Raw genomic sequence first — 12,425 nt, forward strand, 5'->3', positions numbered from 1 at the left:
ACCACAATTCCATGAGCAATACTGCTGATAAGCAAGGTCTTAAACATTTTAAGAACAGTTGTTATTAGAATGAAAAATGATGCACTCGCATTAATCAGTGAAACTGCACATGAAACATAAAGACCTGGATGAGGGGAAATTAATTTTGAAGGATGGTTTCTGAAATCACTGCTTACTTTTTAGCACTTTGGACTTTCACAGGAAACTTTCTGATGCAGCTGAGAGTTTCCTCTTCACTGGATTTGGACAACACCCTGTTGTTACTCACAGGAAGCGAGCCCTCTTTAAAGGGGCTCTGCAGAAGCAATGCTCACGGGCTCATGGCTGACTTTACACCAGGACTGCAGCAACAGCACACGGCAGGAGCAGCTGGACACCTGAGAAAGCCAACGCCCAAACATCCACTTTGCAGAAGAGTAAGTGGAGAATTTTTGACAAGGGCAGCCTTGGCTATGAAACATGTTCATCACTATGAATAGATATGCAAAAAGCCTTGCGATAGAAGATATGCAAAAGCTTTTATTGTGTTAGAGTTAAAAAACCCATCTCTTCTGTTTGACCTAAATGATGAAAATGCTATTTTTTTTTATTCATTCTGGTAAAAGTCTTTGAAATACAGATTGTGCCATTGGAGTCCTTCTGCTCAAATCTTATTATGCTGGCTCAAAATCACAGTAGAATAATGTAACACGCTGCCTCAAATTTTCTTCTATTATATTATTATTAATTTTATACCTTCTCTTTCCAGAAAAATATTTCAAGTTTAAGTCTTCAGTGAAAAGAATTCTTGAAGTCATGGTTGCTCCGTGGTTTCTCTCTGCTCTCACTTTTGGTAAGTCAGTGTCATTAGACAGAACAAGATCTCTCGGTTTTGCACTATTGCCATTGAGGACCAGAATGTCCTTCCTCTTGTGAGGTGAACCTCGCATTGCAGGGTGGTTAGCTGCCTCCCCCATATACCAAGGCAATATACTTGGATTATGAGCAATTTACTTTGTCTCTTAGTGTTGTAGTTTGTTCGCGTGTAAAGTGTTGATATAAGTGACCTATTTAGATATTGTGAGAATTCAGTATTGTGGTTCATGGAAAGTGCTTCCTATAGTATTCAGTGCTAGTAAAGCTTTGTTATCCTGATTATCTGCTTATTATTCTTCTGTAAAGTGGATATGTAATTAGGCTGCGGTGGGCGAGTGGGAGAAAGCATCTAGCAGATGTCCGGTCACAAAGGTAGTATACAACAAATGCTAGTTTCTTCATACATTCCTCTGATTACTTTTTAAAAAATGAAAACACTTGGGGTCATTCCCAAGATCGCAAGTGGCAAAACTAAGACAATTCTGAGCACAGTTAATAGAGCAAAACTATAGCAGGACTAAACGCTACCATTCCTTCCCTGTTCCCCAGTGCTTCTCATTCGAGGGAGCAGAGCTTGGTCTTACAATGCCTCTAGGGAAACCATGACGTATGAGGAGGCCAGGGCTTACTGCCAGCAAAAGTACACACATCTGGTCGCAATTCAAAACAAAGAAGAAATCGAGTACTTGAACTCCAGAATGAGCTACTCAAAAAGCTATTACTGGATCGGAATCAGAAAAGTCAATAATGTGTGGGTCTGGGAAGGGACCCAGAAGCCTCTGACCGAAGAAGCCAAGAACTGGGCTCCAGGTGAGCCAAACAATAAGCAACGCGATGAGGACTGTGTGGAGATCTACATCAAGAGGGAAAAGGACCCAGGCATGTGGAATGATGAGCCATGCAGCAAGAAGAAGCTCGCTTTGTGCTACACAGGTAGGAGGTTTGAGGCAGTGCTGGGAGGCGGTTTTGCCGGGTGGCCACCTTGACAAATTCACAGTATGCAAAAGTTGATCTCTATTGCTGTGATTTCATACTCCAAAAGATATGACTATAAAACATTCTCTCTGTGCAACTGCTAAAATATCTCTTCACATGGGTAAATGTAGATAAGAATGTAGGTACCTACGCCTACATGTAGTTCTATCCATACGGGGAACGCATAGACACAATACAGTACATAGTTGACTACTTATTTATTTGTGATAGAGGAACAGTTTTAGGGTTGGTGATAAAATGAATTCTCTGTGCTTGGTGTCCGCTATATTCTTCATTCCATATATTAACATCAAGGTATAAACTAGACAAACCTGAAACGCCTTCAGTAAAATCGCAGGCACTCTGAGTATTTAGCGATGCCTCTGTACACTTCTGGTCTTAAATTCAGAGGGACATGTGATAAACACAGTGACAACGATGCTCATCAGGAATGTGATCTCTGCAGCTGCCTGTACCAATAAATCCTGCAGTGGCCATGGTGAATGTATAGAGACCATTGAAAACTACAACTGCAAGTGCTTCCCAGGGTTCCATGGACTCAGGTGTGAGCAAGGTGAGTCTGGTTCTCACCTCTTCCTTCACCTGAAAGGGCAGCATCCTCTCTTGTCCCAGCTGGCTTGGGAGTCAGGTCCACATGTCATCCTTATCCTAGATCATATGATGTCACGTGGTGGGTAAGAGCTGAGGCTGGGAAGTTGGACCCAATCTCAGACTCACCGCTTGTTACATATGACATCTGGCATGGTGGTCTTATGGGACCATGGTCACACCTACAGGCTGTCATGGATGGAAATGTCCTCATGCAGCCCATAACAGTAGTTATGTGACCCACAGTAAGATGAAGATCATGATATCACATCACAGGCTTATGGGTGCACAATGATAGCACACAGGAAACACTCAGCAAGCAGTAGTTACAAGGTGAGACAGCAGACCTGATTTGCAATTTTTCAGTTGTAACATGTACAGCATGGGAAGAGCCCAGACATGGAAGCCTGGATTGCACTGAACCCTTTGGGTCCTTCAGCTACAACTCCTCCTGCTCTGTGATCTGTGAAAGGGGCTACCAGCCAACCAGCAAGCAGACGGCGCAGTGCATGTCCTCTGGGGGGTGGAGTGCTCCCGAGCCAGCCTGCGAGGGTGAGTCTCTCGGTAGGCACGGGACATTCTCTAACTCACCCCTCAGTCCTGTGCTTTCTATCCAGCTGACAACACTGTCCAACCCCCAGTGAAAATTCTTTTTTGTTATTACTTTTAGTAAAACATGTGTCTTTGTGGGCAATCCATTACCTGCTTGGTTTGAGGGTCACTTTTAATTTACGTTTGAAATGGGTATTCTGAAGCTCTGGTAAGTGGCGAGGGAGATCATCTTGAAGGCCTGGAGCCACACTAGACATGTCTTGATGACTTTCTCATCTTTTCCTGTTAACTTGCCCACGCAGCAGGCTAACTTAAGAACATCATAATCAAGGAGTCTCAATATCTCTTTTTCTCTCTCAATCTTACTTTCTTCCTTTAGGTCACACTGGGTTAAAATAATGTCCCATTTATGTCAATATTGTTTTCACCCCAATTAGTCATAAATCCTGTTCTAGAATCTGTTTGTTCTTCATTTTTGCACTGTGTAAATGATAAAATAGGTCAGAGACTGTAGTCAAAGTAAAATTAATCAGAGAAGATAGAAAGATCAAAAAACATGGGTTTTTATACCTGTTGCAGTGAGCAACCACAGGCAGCATCGAGGATGAAAATGGTAACTTTTAGGCAAGACTTAGTTCAGTCATGGAGAGGCCAGGGAGGCCCAGCCATGAAGGGACTCTGGAGAAGAAGAGCCCCGAAACTCAGAACTCTCTGGCTTTTATTTAGAATATCAGTGTAAGAGAAAAAAGCAGGAGAAAAGCAGTTTGGGCAAGGAGCTTTTCTCAAGAGTAGGTAGTTTTTCTTGGGGATCAGGGAAGGACAAGGCCAGACATAACATGCTTCACTAACCCACACTTCTTGTTCTTTAACTGTTTAATTCTCATACAGCCTGTGTGCTTTTGCCCTGTAGTGGAACCATTCACTCCTCACAGAGCCTGTGTGGTTTTTGCCCCACAGTTTGATTATTTGTGTACTTTTGCCCCACAGTTTAACTGTTCGTTCCTAGCCAATTCCCCTACATGTATCCCCTAAAATGGATGTAGGTATTCTGAATCTACCATTTGAAGGCAGCTTTCTCATTGTTTTATAAATACAACTCAATAAGAAGCAAAAACAGTATTCTTCTGTAAAATTAATGGTGCCTTTTTATGTCCACAGTGGTTGAGTGTGATGCTTTGACAAAACCTGCCAACGGGAGCATGGATTGTTTCCAAAGCCCTGAGAGATTTCCATGGAACACAACCTGTGCGTTCCACTGTGAGGAAGGATTTGAACTCATAGGAGCCCAAACCCTGCAATGTACCTCCTCTGGGACCTGGGACAACGAGAAGCCAACCTGTAAAGGTAGAGTTGTTCTACCTTCAGATACTGCAAACCTTCTCCTTCTTAAACCACACTTGAAATGGGCAAGCCAGACTCGCTGATGAACACACTGATACCTGTGTTACAGCCCTGACCTGCGATGCCATCCACCCGCCTTGGAATGGCTCTATTAGCTGCAGCCCCTCTTCTTTGTTTTTTTTTTGTTTTGTTTTGTTTTTTTTTTTGGTACCGGAATCAAACTCAGGTCCTTGTGCTTGCAAGGCAGCAGCAGCAGAACCACTGAGTTAAATCCCTGGCCCAAAAAGTCATTTATTTTTTGGAACCGGGATCAAGCTCAGGACCTTGCACTTGTGAGGCAGGTGGCAGAACCACTGAGCTAAATCCCCAGCCCTGCAGCCCCTCTTCTGCTGGAGAGTTTGTCTTCAAGTTATCCTGCAACTTTACCTGCAAGGAGGGCTTCATGCTGCAGGGGCTGCCGCAGATCGAATGCACAGCTCAAGGGCAGTGAACACAGCAAACTCCGGTGCGTGAAGGTGAGGTTCTGGTTCTGTATGTGTTCCATTTTGGAAAAGCAGCAGCTCTCGCCCTTGGGCAGTGCAAATGAGAGCAGAATTTCACTTTAATTATACATATGAGATTTGATGGGCAGCATTCACCTCAAGTCTTTGAGATTCATATAAAGAACCAGTGCTTGGCCAGGAAAAAGACTATGAAACAAGAGCAAATCCTTCACTGGTTTCTTAACTATGCTCTGTTAATATAATGTTACAGACACTGGCATGGAGTAGGCAAAAATCTTAATCTAAAAGAAATCATATTAGAAAAGTTTTAAGTACAGGACCAGGAATTTAGCTCAGTGGTTCTACCACCTGCCTCGCAAGTGCAAGGTTCCAAGTTTGATCCCCAGTACAAAAAAAAAAAAAAAAAGGCAGAAAAAGAAGGACTTCTTAAGCTGTTTCAACAAATGAAGAAGTGATTTATGAAAATTTGGAACCTTACCAAAATAATTTCACCTGGAAATATATATAGCAGATTCACTACTCACCCATCAGTGGCAACTGCTTATTGCTATTGAGTAATTTCTATATTGCTCCCAGTGAGTATCTTTTTAAGCTAAAAAAAAAAAAAAAAAAAAAAGGAGAGAGAATCTGCCCTGAGTCTCAAATTCTTATGGTACTTTTCTTCTGAAGTTTCTCCTAACTAGCAGTGATGAGAAAGTCTCAGGTTGGCTTTAGCTACAGAGATATTCTTGATACATATTTAAGTACCAAAATTTAATTCACTCCAAAGTAAGAGCAAGGATATTAAAAACAAGCAGGTTTTCATATCAGGTGCTGGCATTCTCACAGCCAAATAAAACACAGAATAACTTCCCATGGCAGAAAGCCTCAATAAGAAAACAAAGAAAACAGGCAAACACATTTTGTATGGATGTCTTCTCCTTTTTTTTTGTTTTGTTTTGGAGACAGGGTCTCACTATGTAGTTGAGACAGACCTGGAACTCACTATGTAGCCCAGGCTGGTCTTGAACTCACAGCGATCCTCCTGTCTCAGCTTCCCAAGTGCTGGAATTGCAGGCAGGCACCACCACGCCCGGCTTCTCCTTTCTTTTTGGTTATATCTATAAGCATCCAGGAACCTTAAATTGTTCTCTGACTGCATGAAATCTTTCCCTTGGCCCAGCCTTTTTTTGCATATCAGAAAAGCAGTGTCCAGGAACCAATATTCCTGTTAAAGGCTGTCCTTTCATAGGTGCCATTGTCAATGAAGGGCATGGAATTCAAAGAAAACACTGCCTTCTTCCCAGCCTTCCAGGGAATATTAAAGAGTCATTTTGAGTTCTGTGAATGTTGCTGTGTCTCAAATCAACTGTGCCATCAAAAGCTAGTCTCCAGTTCTACTGGGCTTTTTCCTGACCATCACTTTGCTGTTTTAGCTTTCCAGTGCAAACCTTTATCGAGACCGGAGCAAGGCTACATGAATTGTCTTCCTAGTGCTTTGGGAGGTCTGCGAAGCGGGTCCAGCTGTGAGTTCTCCTGTGAGCAGGGATTCCTGTTACAAGGACCCAGGAGGCTCCAGTGTGGCCCCACAGGGGAGTGGGACCGTGAGATGCCCACATGTGAAGGTACAGTCACTGTTCTTGCTTTATTTAAAATAAAAGCCACAATTGTACCAATAAACTCAATAAAAATTTAACAACCAAAATAAATAAATAAGTAAATAAAACTGTTAAGAGGGGGTGAAGGGAGGGCAGAGACAAGGGGAAAAAATGAGAACCAAGACCTGTCATGTAAAGGTACAAGATCCCAATGATGAATGTAACTGTACTGTATACCTAAAATGTACCAATAAACTCAATGAGGAAAAAAATAAAAAAACAAAAAAACAAATAAAACAAATAAAACAAAAGCCACTGAGGTGCTGAGGGACTTGCTCACCTTGAGAGGCTTGCTGTTACTTGGTGCAGAAAAGCCTCTGAGGAACTCTCTTGGGTCTTCTAGCTGTGACCTGTGATGTTCCTCATCAGCCCCTGAATAGTGTGATGAAATATACTCAACACTCTACTGGAAAATTCATCTACAAGTCCTCTTGTGCCTTCCACTGTAAGGAAGGCTTTGACTTACATGGATCGACTCAACTTGAGTGCACCTCTCAAGGACAATGGACACAGGAAGTCCCCTCCTGTCGAGGCACTACTGAGTTCAAACTTTTAGGGCAGGGTTAAACTTACTTTCTTTCTTTCTTTCTTTCTTTCTTTCTTTCTTTCTTTCTTTCTTTCTTTCTTTCTGCTTTTTTCTTTTGGTTTTTTTTTGGTACTGGGGATCAAACTCGGGACTTTGTGCTTGGGGTATGGGTTAAATACCTCGTAAATTACTGAACCTGAGCTGTTCACTGTGCTTAATCCTAATTTCCTACAAGCTGAATACTAAGCAGTGCTTATGAATTACAGTTGCTGGTGGCTTTTAAACCAGATATAGAAGTCTTCCGGTTGATATTTCCTGACTTCTGCCTATATGTTATTATTTGTAGTGGTGCAGTGTTCAAGGCTGGAAGTTCCAGGAAAGATCAACATGAGCTGCCGCGGGGAGCCTGTGTTTGGCACTGTGTGCAAGTTTGCATGTCCTGAAGGGTGGACCCTCAATGGCTCCGCAGCTCTGACATGTGCTGCCACAGGACAGTGGTCTGAGCTGCCACCTACCTGTGAAGGTGATGCGCGGATGGATGGTGGCTGTCTGGGGGACTAAGGAGAATAAGGGGAGCTGTCTTGCTGCCATGATTAACCACCCATTATATGCAAATCAGAAAGTTGCCCAGGTTAACAAGCTGGTCAACGTGCAGTTGGGGGACGGGGCTGAGAGGAAACAGAAGTAGCATAATGATAGTATGGACAGGATTTTGACATTTGGAAAAAGGAGATCCGGAGACAGATTCAGTATTATCTGAGGTACTGTGTGGCACTATGTGAGGTTGGCAAGTTGGAGCTCTCCCTGGGGAGGTAGGTGCCAGCCCCAAAGATGACGTGGTACAGATCTAAGAGGTCTTTAAGGCCACGGTGTCTGCCTCATGCATTTCTGTAGATGGCTCTTTTGCTCCTAGTAATCAATACATGAAGAAAAGGCCACATGGACAGAACAGAACACCCGTTACGACTCATGACGGTCCTCCCTGTCTTGTTTCCTTAGCTCCCATGGTGTCCAACACTCCCTTGGCAGTTGGGCTTTCTGCTGCAGGGACCTCCCTCCTGACTCTGACATCATTTCTCTTCTGGCTTTTGAAAAACTTTCGGAAGAAAGGTAAGGAGGTTTATGAAGTACTTCAGAAACCATTTTGAAAATATGTAGTTTTTCTCATTGATGAGTCATCAGGGTCTTTCTTGCAAATTTAAATAATAATAAAATAACTAAAATCTAGTCATTGGATAAACACTAATAAACTACCATGTAATTAAGCAAAAACCTTACAAAAAAAGTTCAGCGTGCAGCTAGAATCAGGAGGAGGTTTAAGAAATATTAATGTTAGTTGAACTAACTGCACAACTCTAGAAGGTGCTACCTGCAGTGGGTTCTGTGGTCCCCCTGGAGCTGTGCAATGAGACTGCCATAATTAGTGCTTCCTGGGAAACAAACAAAATGTGTTCTAGAAAGGGTTATTTAGAACACAGTTTCAAATTTTAGGAATTTCTCTTACAGAATATGCAAGCATATCTGTCCACACTCAAGTTTGGCCCTTACAGAGTGTGTCTGGAGTTGCTATGTCCTTAAAAGTCATTTCATCTAAGTTAATTGGTTTCCTTTCTCTTGCAGTAAAGAAATATGTTCCTTCCAGGTAAGTTCCATCCTTGCACAAAGCATGCTACTATCTACATAGCTGTCTCTTCTTTGTGTTGGAAAACAGTGCTTTATTTAGTGTTCCCACTCTTCCAACAGTAGCTGCCAAAGCCTTGAATCATATGGAAACCACCAGATCCCTTCTGACGTCCTTTGAGTTCAAGAGAAACAGGTAAAAGTGAAAGATGACACACTAACGGCAGAGACCATTTTCTCTAAGTCTGTTTCTCTTTAAATCCCCAAACTTGTCATTTTTCTAGGGGGAATCATTATCTTCATACAATTGCCTGGAAAGTTCTTTCATTTCTTCGTAGACAGAGAGGGAGGAAACAGAGCCCTGGTGCTCCTGAATCATTTCATGACTGAAAGATAATAATGACGATGCTAGCAGGCTCTCACACAGCCCTGAGTGTGTCCCAGGCAGCGTTCTAAGCCAGGACCTCCATTACACAGGGGCACACAATCTATTTCCTATCTCTCAGGTGAAGGACAGGAGGCACGGGGAAGTTAAGTAAGTTGCCTGAAATCTCAGTGTTACTCAGTGGTGCTGCCAGAATTCAAACCCAGACCATCTGGCTCTAGAATCTGTGTGCTCAAACATCTGCTCTGGTTTATGAGGATCTGGGGTGGCTAAGTCCCTCTGCATACCTTTTTAAGTTAATAGACCTCTTTTGCGCAATACTAGGTTTGCAGGAAAATGGAACCGAGTGTAGGGTTCCAACATACCTCCTCACCCTTCCACTTCCAATTTCCCTGTTACTGAGATCATGCATTACCACTGTGCATTTGTTGCAACTGATGGTCTGACAGAGACACATTAAACAAAATTCCTAGGTAATGTAGAGCTCTTCCTATTTGTGTTGTATGTTCTGTAGGACTTTAACAGGTGTGTAACGATTGACATTCACCATCACAGAGTCTGAAAGAATAGTTTCTCTGTCCTAACTGGATGGCCTTTGGCATGGATGTTTACACTACTCCTGTGAGAGTATGCCCAGTAGTCTGTGGCAGTAAGCGCAATTTTGTGGTCACCACCAGTCTGCAGAAGTTTCTGATAACACACACTTGCTTATACTTGCAGGAACACAGGTGCGTCCTGGGAACTAGGCACTGAAAACAACAGAGACCGAGCTGTCCAGGTCCTTGGCCTTTCCTGACTATCACACCTGCCACTTCTGTAGCTGGGACCACGACTTCAATGGATCAAAACTCTGTAGAAAGACTGATCTTCTGTCCAAAGGATTCAATATTTCTCTTTGCTGTTCTTGAGATCACAAAATGGCATTCTCTTCAAAGCAAAAATGGAGAGGCCAAGGCTCTAGAATCTCAGAATTCCTTTCGTGTCTCTTTCCTCCCTCTGAAGCCTTGGTGGATAATGAATATTTTTTGGTTTTGTTTATTTCTTTTGTCCTTCGCTATGTTTCAACTGTTAATTAGATAGTTACTGCCAAGGGATAAAGAGGAATTATCTGGAGTCCAGGGGAAGAAATTGGCCAAACATATTTTATCTCTTACTTTTAAGAACTCCCAAACCTTTAATGCCCAATAGTGAATGCATAGAACAGATGTTATTAGGAAACAGTGCAAACCCTACATGAAATTTTGTGTGAGGGCTACTAAGCACAGTGTTGTTCATCCCTATGGGATTCAGTGCTTTTTAAAGATGTTCTTAGAGACTGTGTTCTTCTTACTGTCACTGAATATAGCATAATCTTCTATAGCTCTTAATTCAGTACTAAGGACTATGATAGGTAAAAGTTACTTATCCTAGATTAACACCTCTTTGTTTACTAAAAACATTTAATGTTACATCTTCAGTAAATTTATTTCAAGAGGGAACAAATGTTCACCAGTGTGAAACTCTGAGTGTTTTACCACAGTTATTTTTAAAACATGGTACTATCAGGCAAGTAATTCTTGTATATTACATAAGATTTTAAATCCATGATAAGAACTCACTATTTAAAGCTTCCATCTAGTGCATTTTCAAAAAGTGAAGATGTCTAATAACCATTCCCTCATAGTTTCACTCTGTAAGTTCTGATGCTCTGAAAGAGGGGAAAGCTATGTTTATTTATAAGCAGAGCTTAAAATTCCTAGGGAATTTCCAGTTATCAGGGGTAGTGAGAATTCTTAGTAAGCGCCAAAGCTGCCCACGTCACAGCTGTCTCCAACTTCCATGAACTTAGCACGTTGGAAAAGTTTCAGAAAGTGCCGGATGGATAATGGCAATGATAAAGCTAACAGAAAACAGGGAGGTGGGATAAGGATGGGAACAACAGAGTTTTGTTTTTTTTTTTAAGAGGCAGAAGATTGAGGGTGTGGGGGAAACTAACGTGCTCAAATTCTATATGGAATGAATTATTATTTTCTCTGAAATCTCTCAAATGTAAATACTTATATACATTACATTAGAAATAACTACAGGAAATGTAAGTGTGGTCTGAGTTTGAGTATTTTATACTATTTTAAATTATGATGTAAACTCTTTTGCAAGTTTAAGTGTGTATTTATTTAAGCTTCTGTCAGACTTATTGTTGACATGCACGACACAATTGGACAATAAATGTGTTTGTGTTTATATTTATCTCTGTGCAGATTCTTATAATTTTTAATTGCTTTTGGATAAAACTCATATACCATGAAATACACCCTCTAAAAATGTACCAGATTAAACAACCATCATCCCTGTGTAACTCCAGGTTTCTATCCCCCACAGAAGAAATCCCGTATCCATTATCAGTTACTCTCCTTCTTCCCTCTTCTGCCCCTTGCAACTACCACTCAACTACTGCTGTGACCATGGGTTTGCCTCTTGGGGCATTTCATATAAATAAAACTTTATGTGACGTTTTGTACCTGGCTTCTTTTACTAAGCATATGGCTTTCAAGTTTCACCCATGCTATAGCATGAATCAGTACTTCATTCCATCTTTATGGTTGAACAGTATTCCATTGTATGCATATTTAATGTTATATTTCTCCAGTCATCTACTGACGGACTTCGGGTTGGTTTTGCTTTTTGCCTGCTGCAAATAATGCTTTGCTGTATTTGGGTAGACTTGTGTTTGCAGTTTTGTAAGGCATATCCCTAGAAGTGGAATGGTTAAGTCATCCGGTTCACAATGTTTCATCTCTTTGAGGATCAAAGCCTCTTACAAAGGGGCTGTATCATTTCACAATCCCACCAGCAATACACAATAGTTCCAATTTTCCCACATTCTTTCTGGATGATACTTGCTATTGTCTTTTTATATCGTCATCTTATATAGTGTGAAGTGGTATACATATAAAATTTTGCACCAAAACTGTTAAGAAGTCTGAGAAAATATAAATAATCTGAAAAAATCAGTAAGACCAAGGAAAAACTCCTAATCCTTGGGGTCTTTCCCTTCCACTCAGTACTCGGGTGTTCACCAGTTTATTTATACTTCAGAATCAATTTATTCACAAGAATTAGATCCAAGATAACTTTTTTCCCAATAAATATGTATGTTCTCTCTTTTAGAGTAGTGATAATCCACAGACCTAGTGTGCACTGAGTTGAAAAATCACCTGAACAATCTCATTGATGTCAAAATGGAAAGAGAAAATGGAAAACAAAGACAGATTCTATGATTCTCTGACTATAGGACTGAAATGGATACACACTTGGGCTATGAGTTCGAAATGGCAGAGAGGGGGCCGGGGAATTAGCTCAGTGGCGCCACCGCCTGCCTGGCAAGTGCAAGGTCCTGAGTTCGATCCCTGGTTAAAAAAAAAAAAAAAAAAAAAAAAAAAAAA

General features: G+C 41.5%; 1 protein-coding gene across 1 annotated transcript; it reads left to right on the plus strand.

Annotated features, from left to right (window-relative positions):
- The first annotated feature begins 312 nt into the window (after positions 1–312).
- Sele (selectin E) lies at positions 313–10,222 on the plus strand. The gene is given in 15 exon segments (XM_010633992.2): positions 313–416; positions 749–832; positions 1,405–1,788; positions 2,297–2,404; positions 2,806–2,991; positions 4,150–4,335; positions 4,442–4,505; positions 4,711–4,847; positions 6,251–6,439; positions 6,816–7,004; positions 7,345–7,521; positions 7,998–8,108; positions 8,619–8,640; positions 8,742–8,814; positions 9,724–10,222. Coding segments are annotated over 13 exon segments (1,848 nt in total). The 5' UTR covers positions 313–416; positions 749–795; the 3' UTR covers positions 8,800–8,814; positions 9,724–10,222.
- The last annotated feature ends 2,203 nt before the right edge of the window (positions 10,223–12,425 follow it).

Source organism: Fukomys damarensis, unplaced genomic scaffold, assembly GCF_012274545.1.
Source record: "Fukomys damarensis isolate Sample0158 unplaced genomic scaffold, DMR_v1.0_HiC HiC_scaffold_19, whole genome shotgun sequence".
NCBI classification, from domain to species: domain Eukaryota; kingdom Metazoa; phylum Chordata; class Mammalia; order Rodentia; family Bathyergidae; genus Fukomys; species Fukomys damarensis.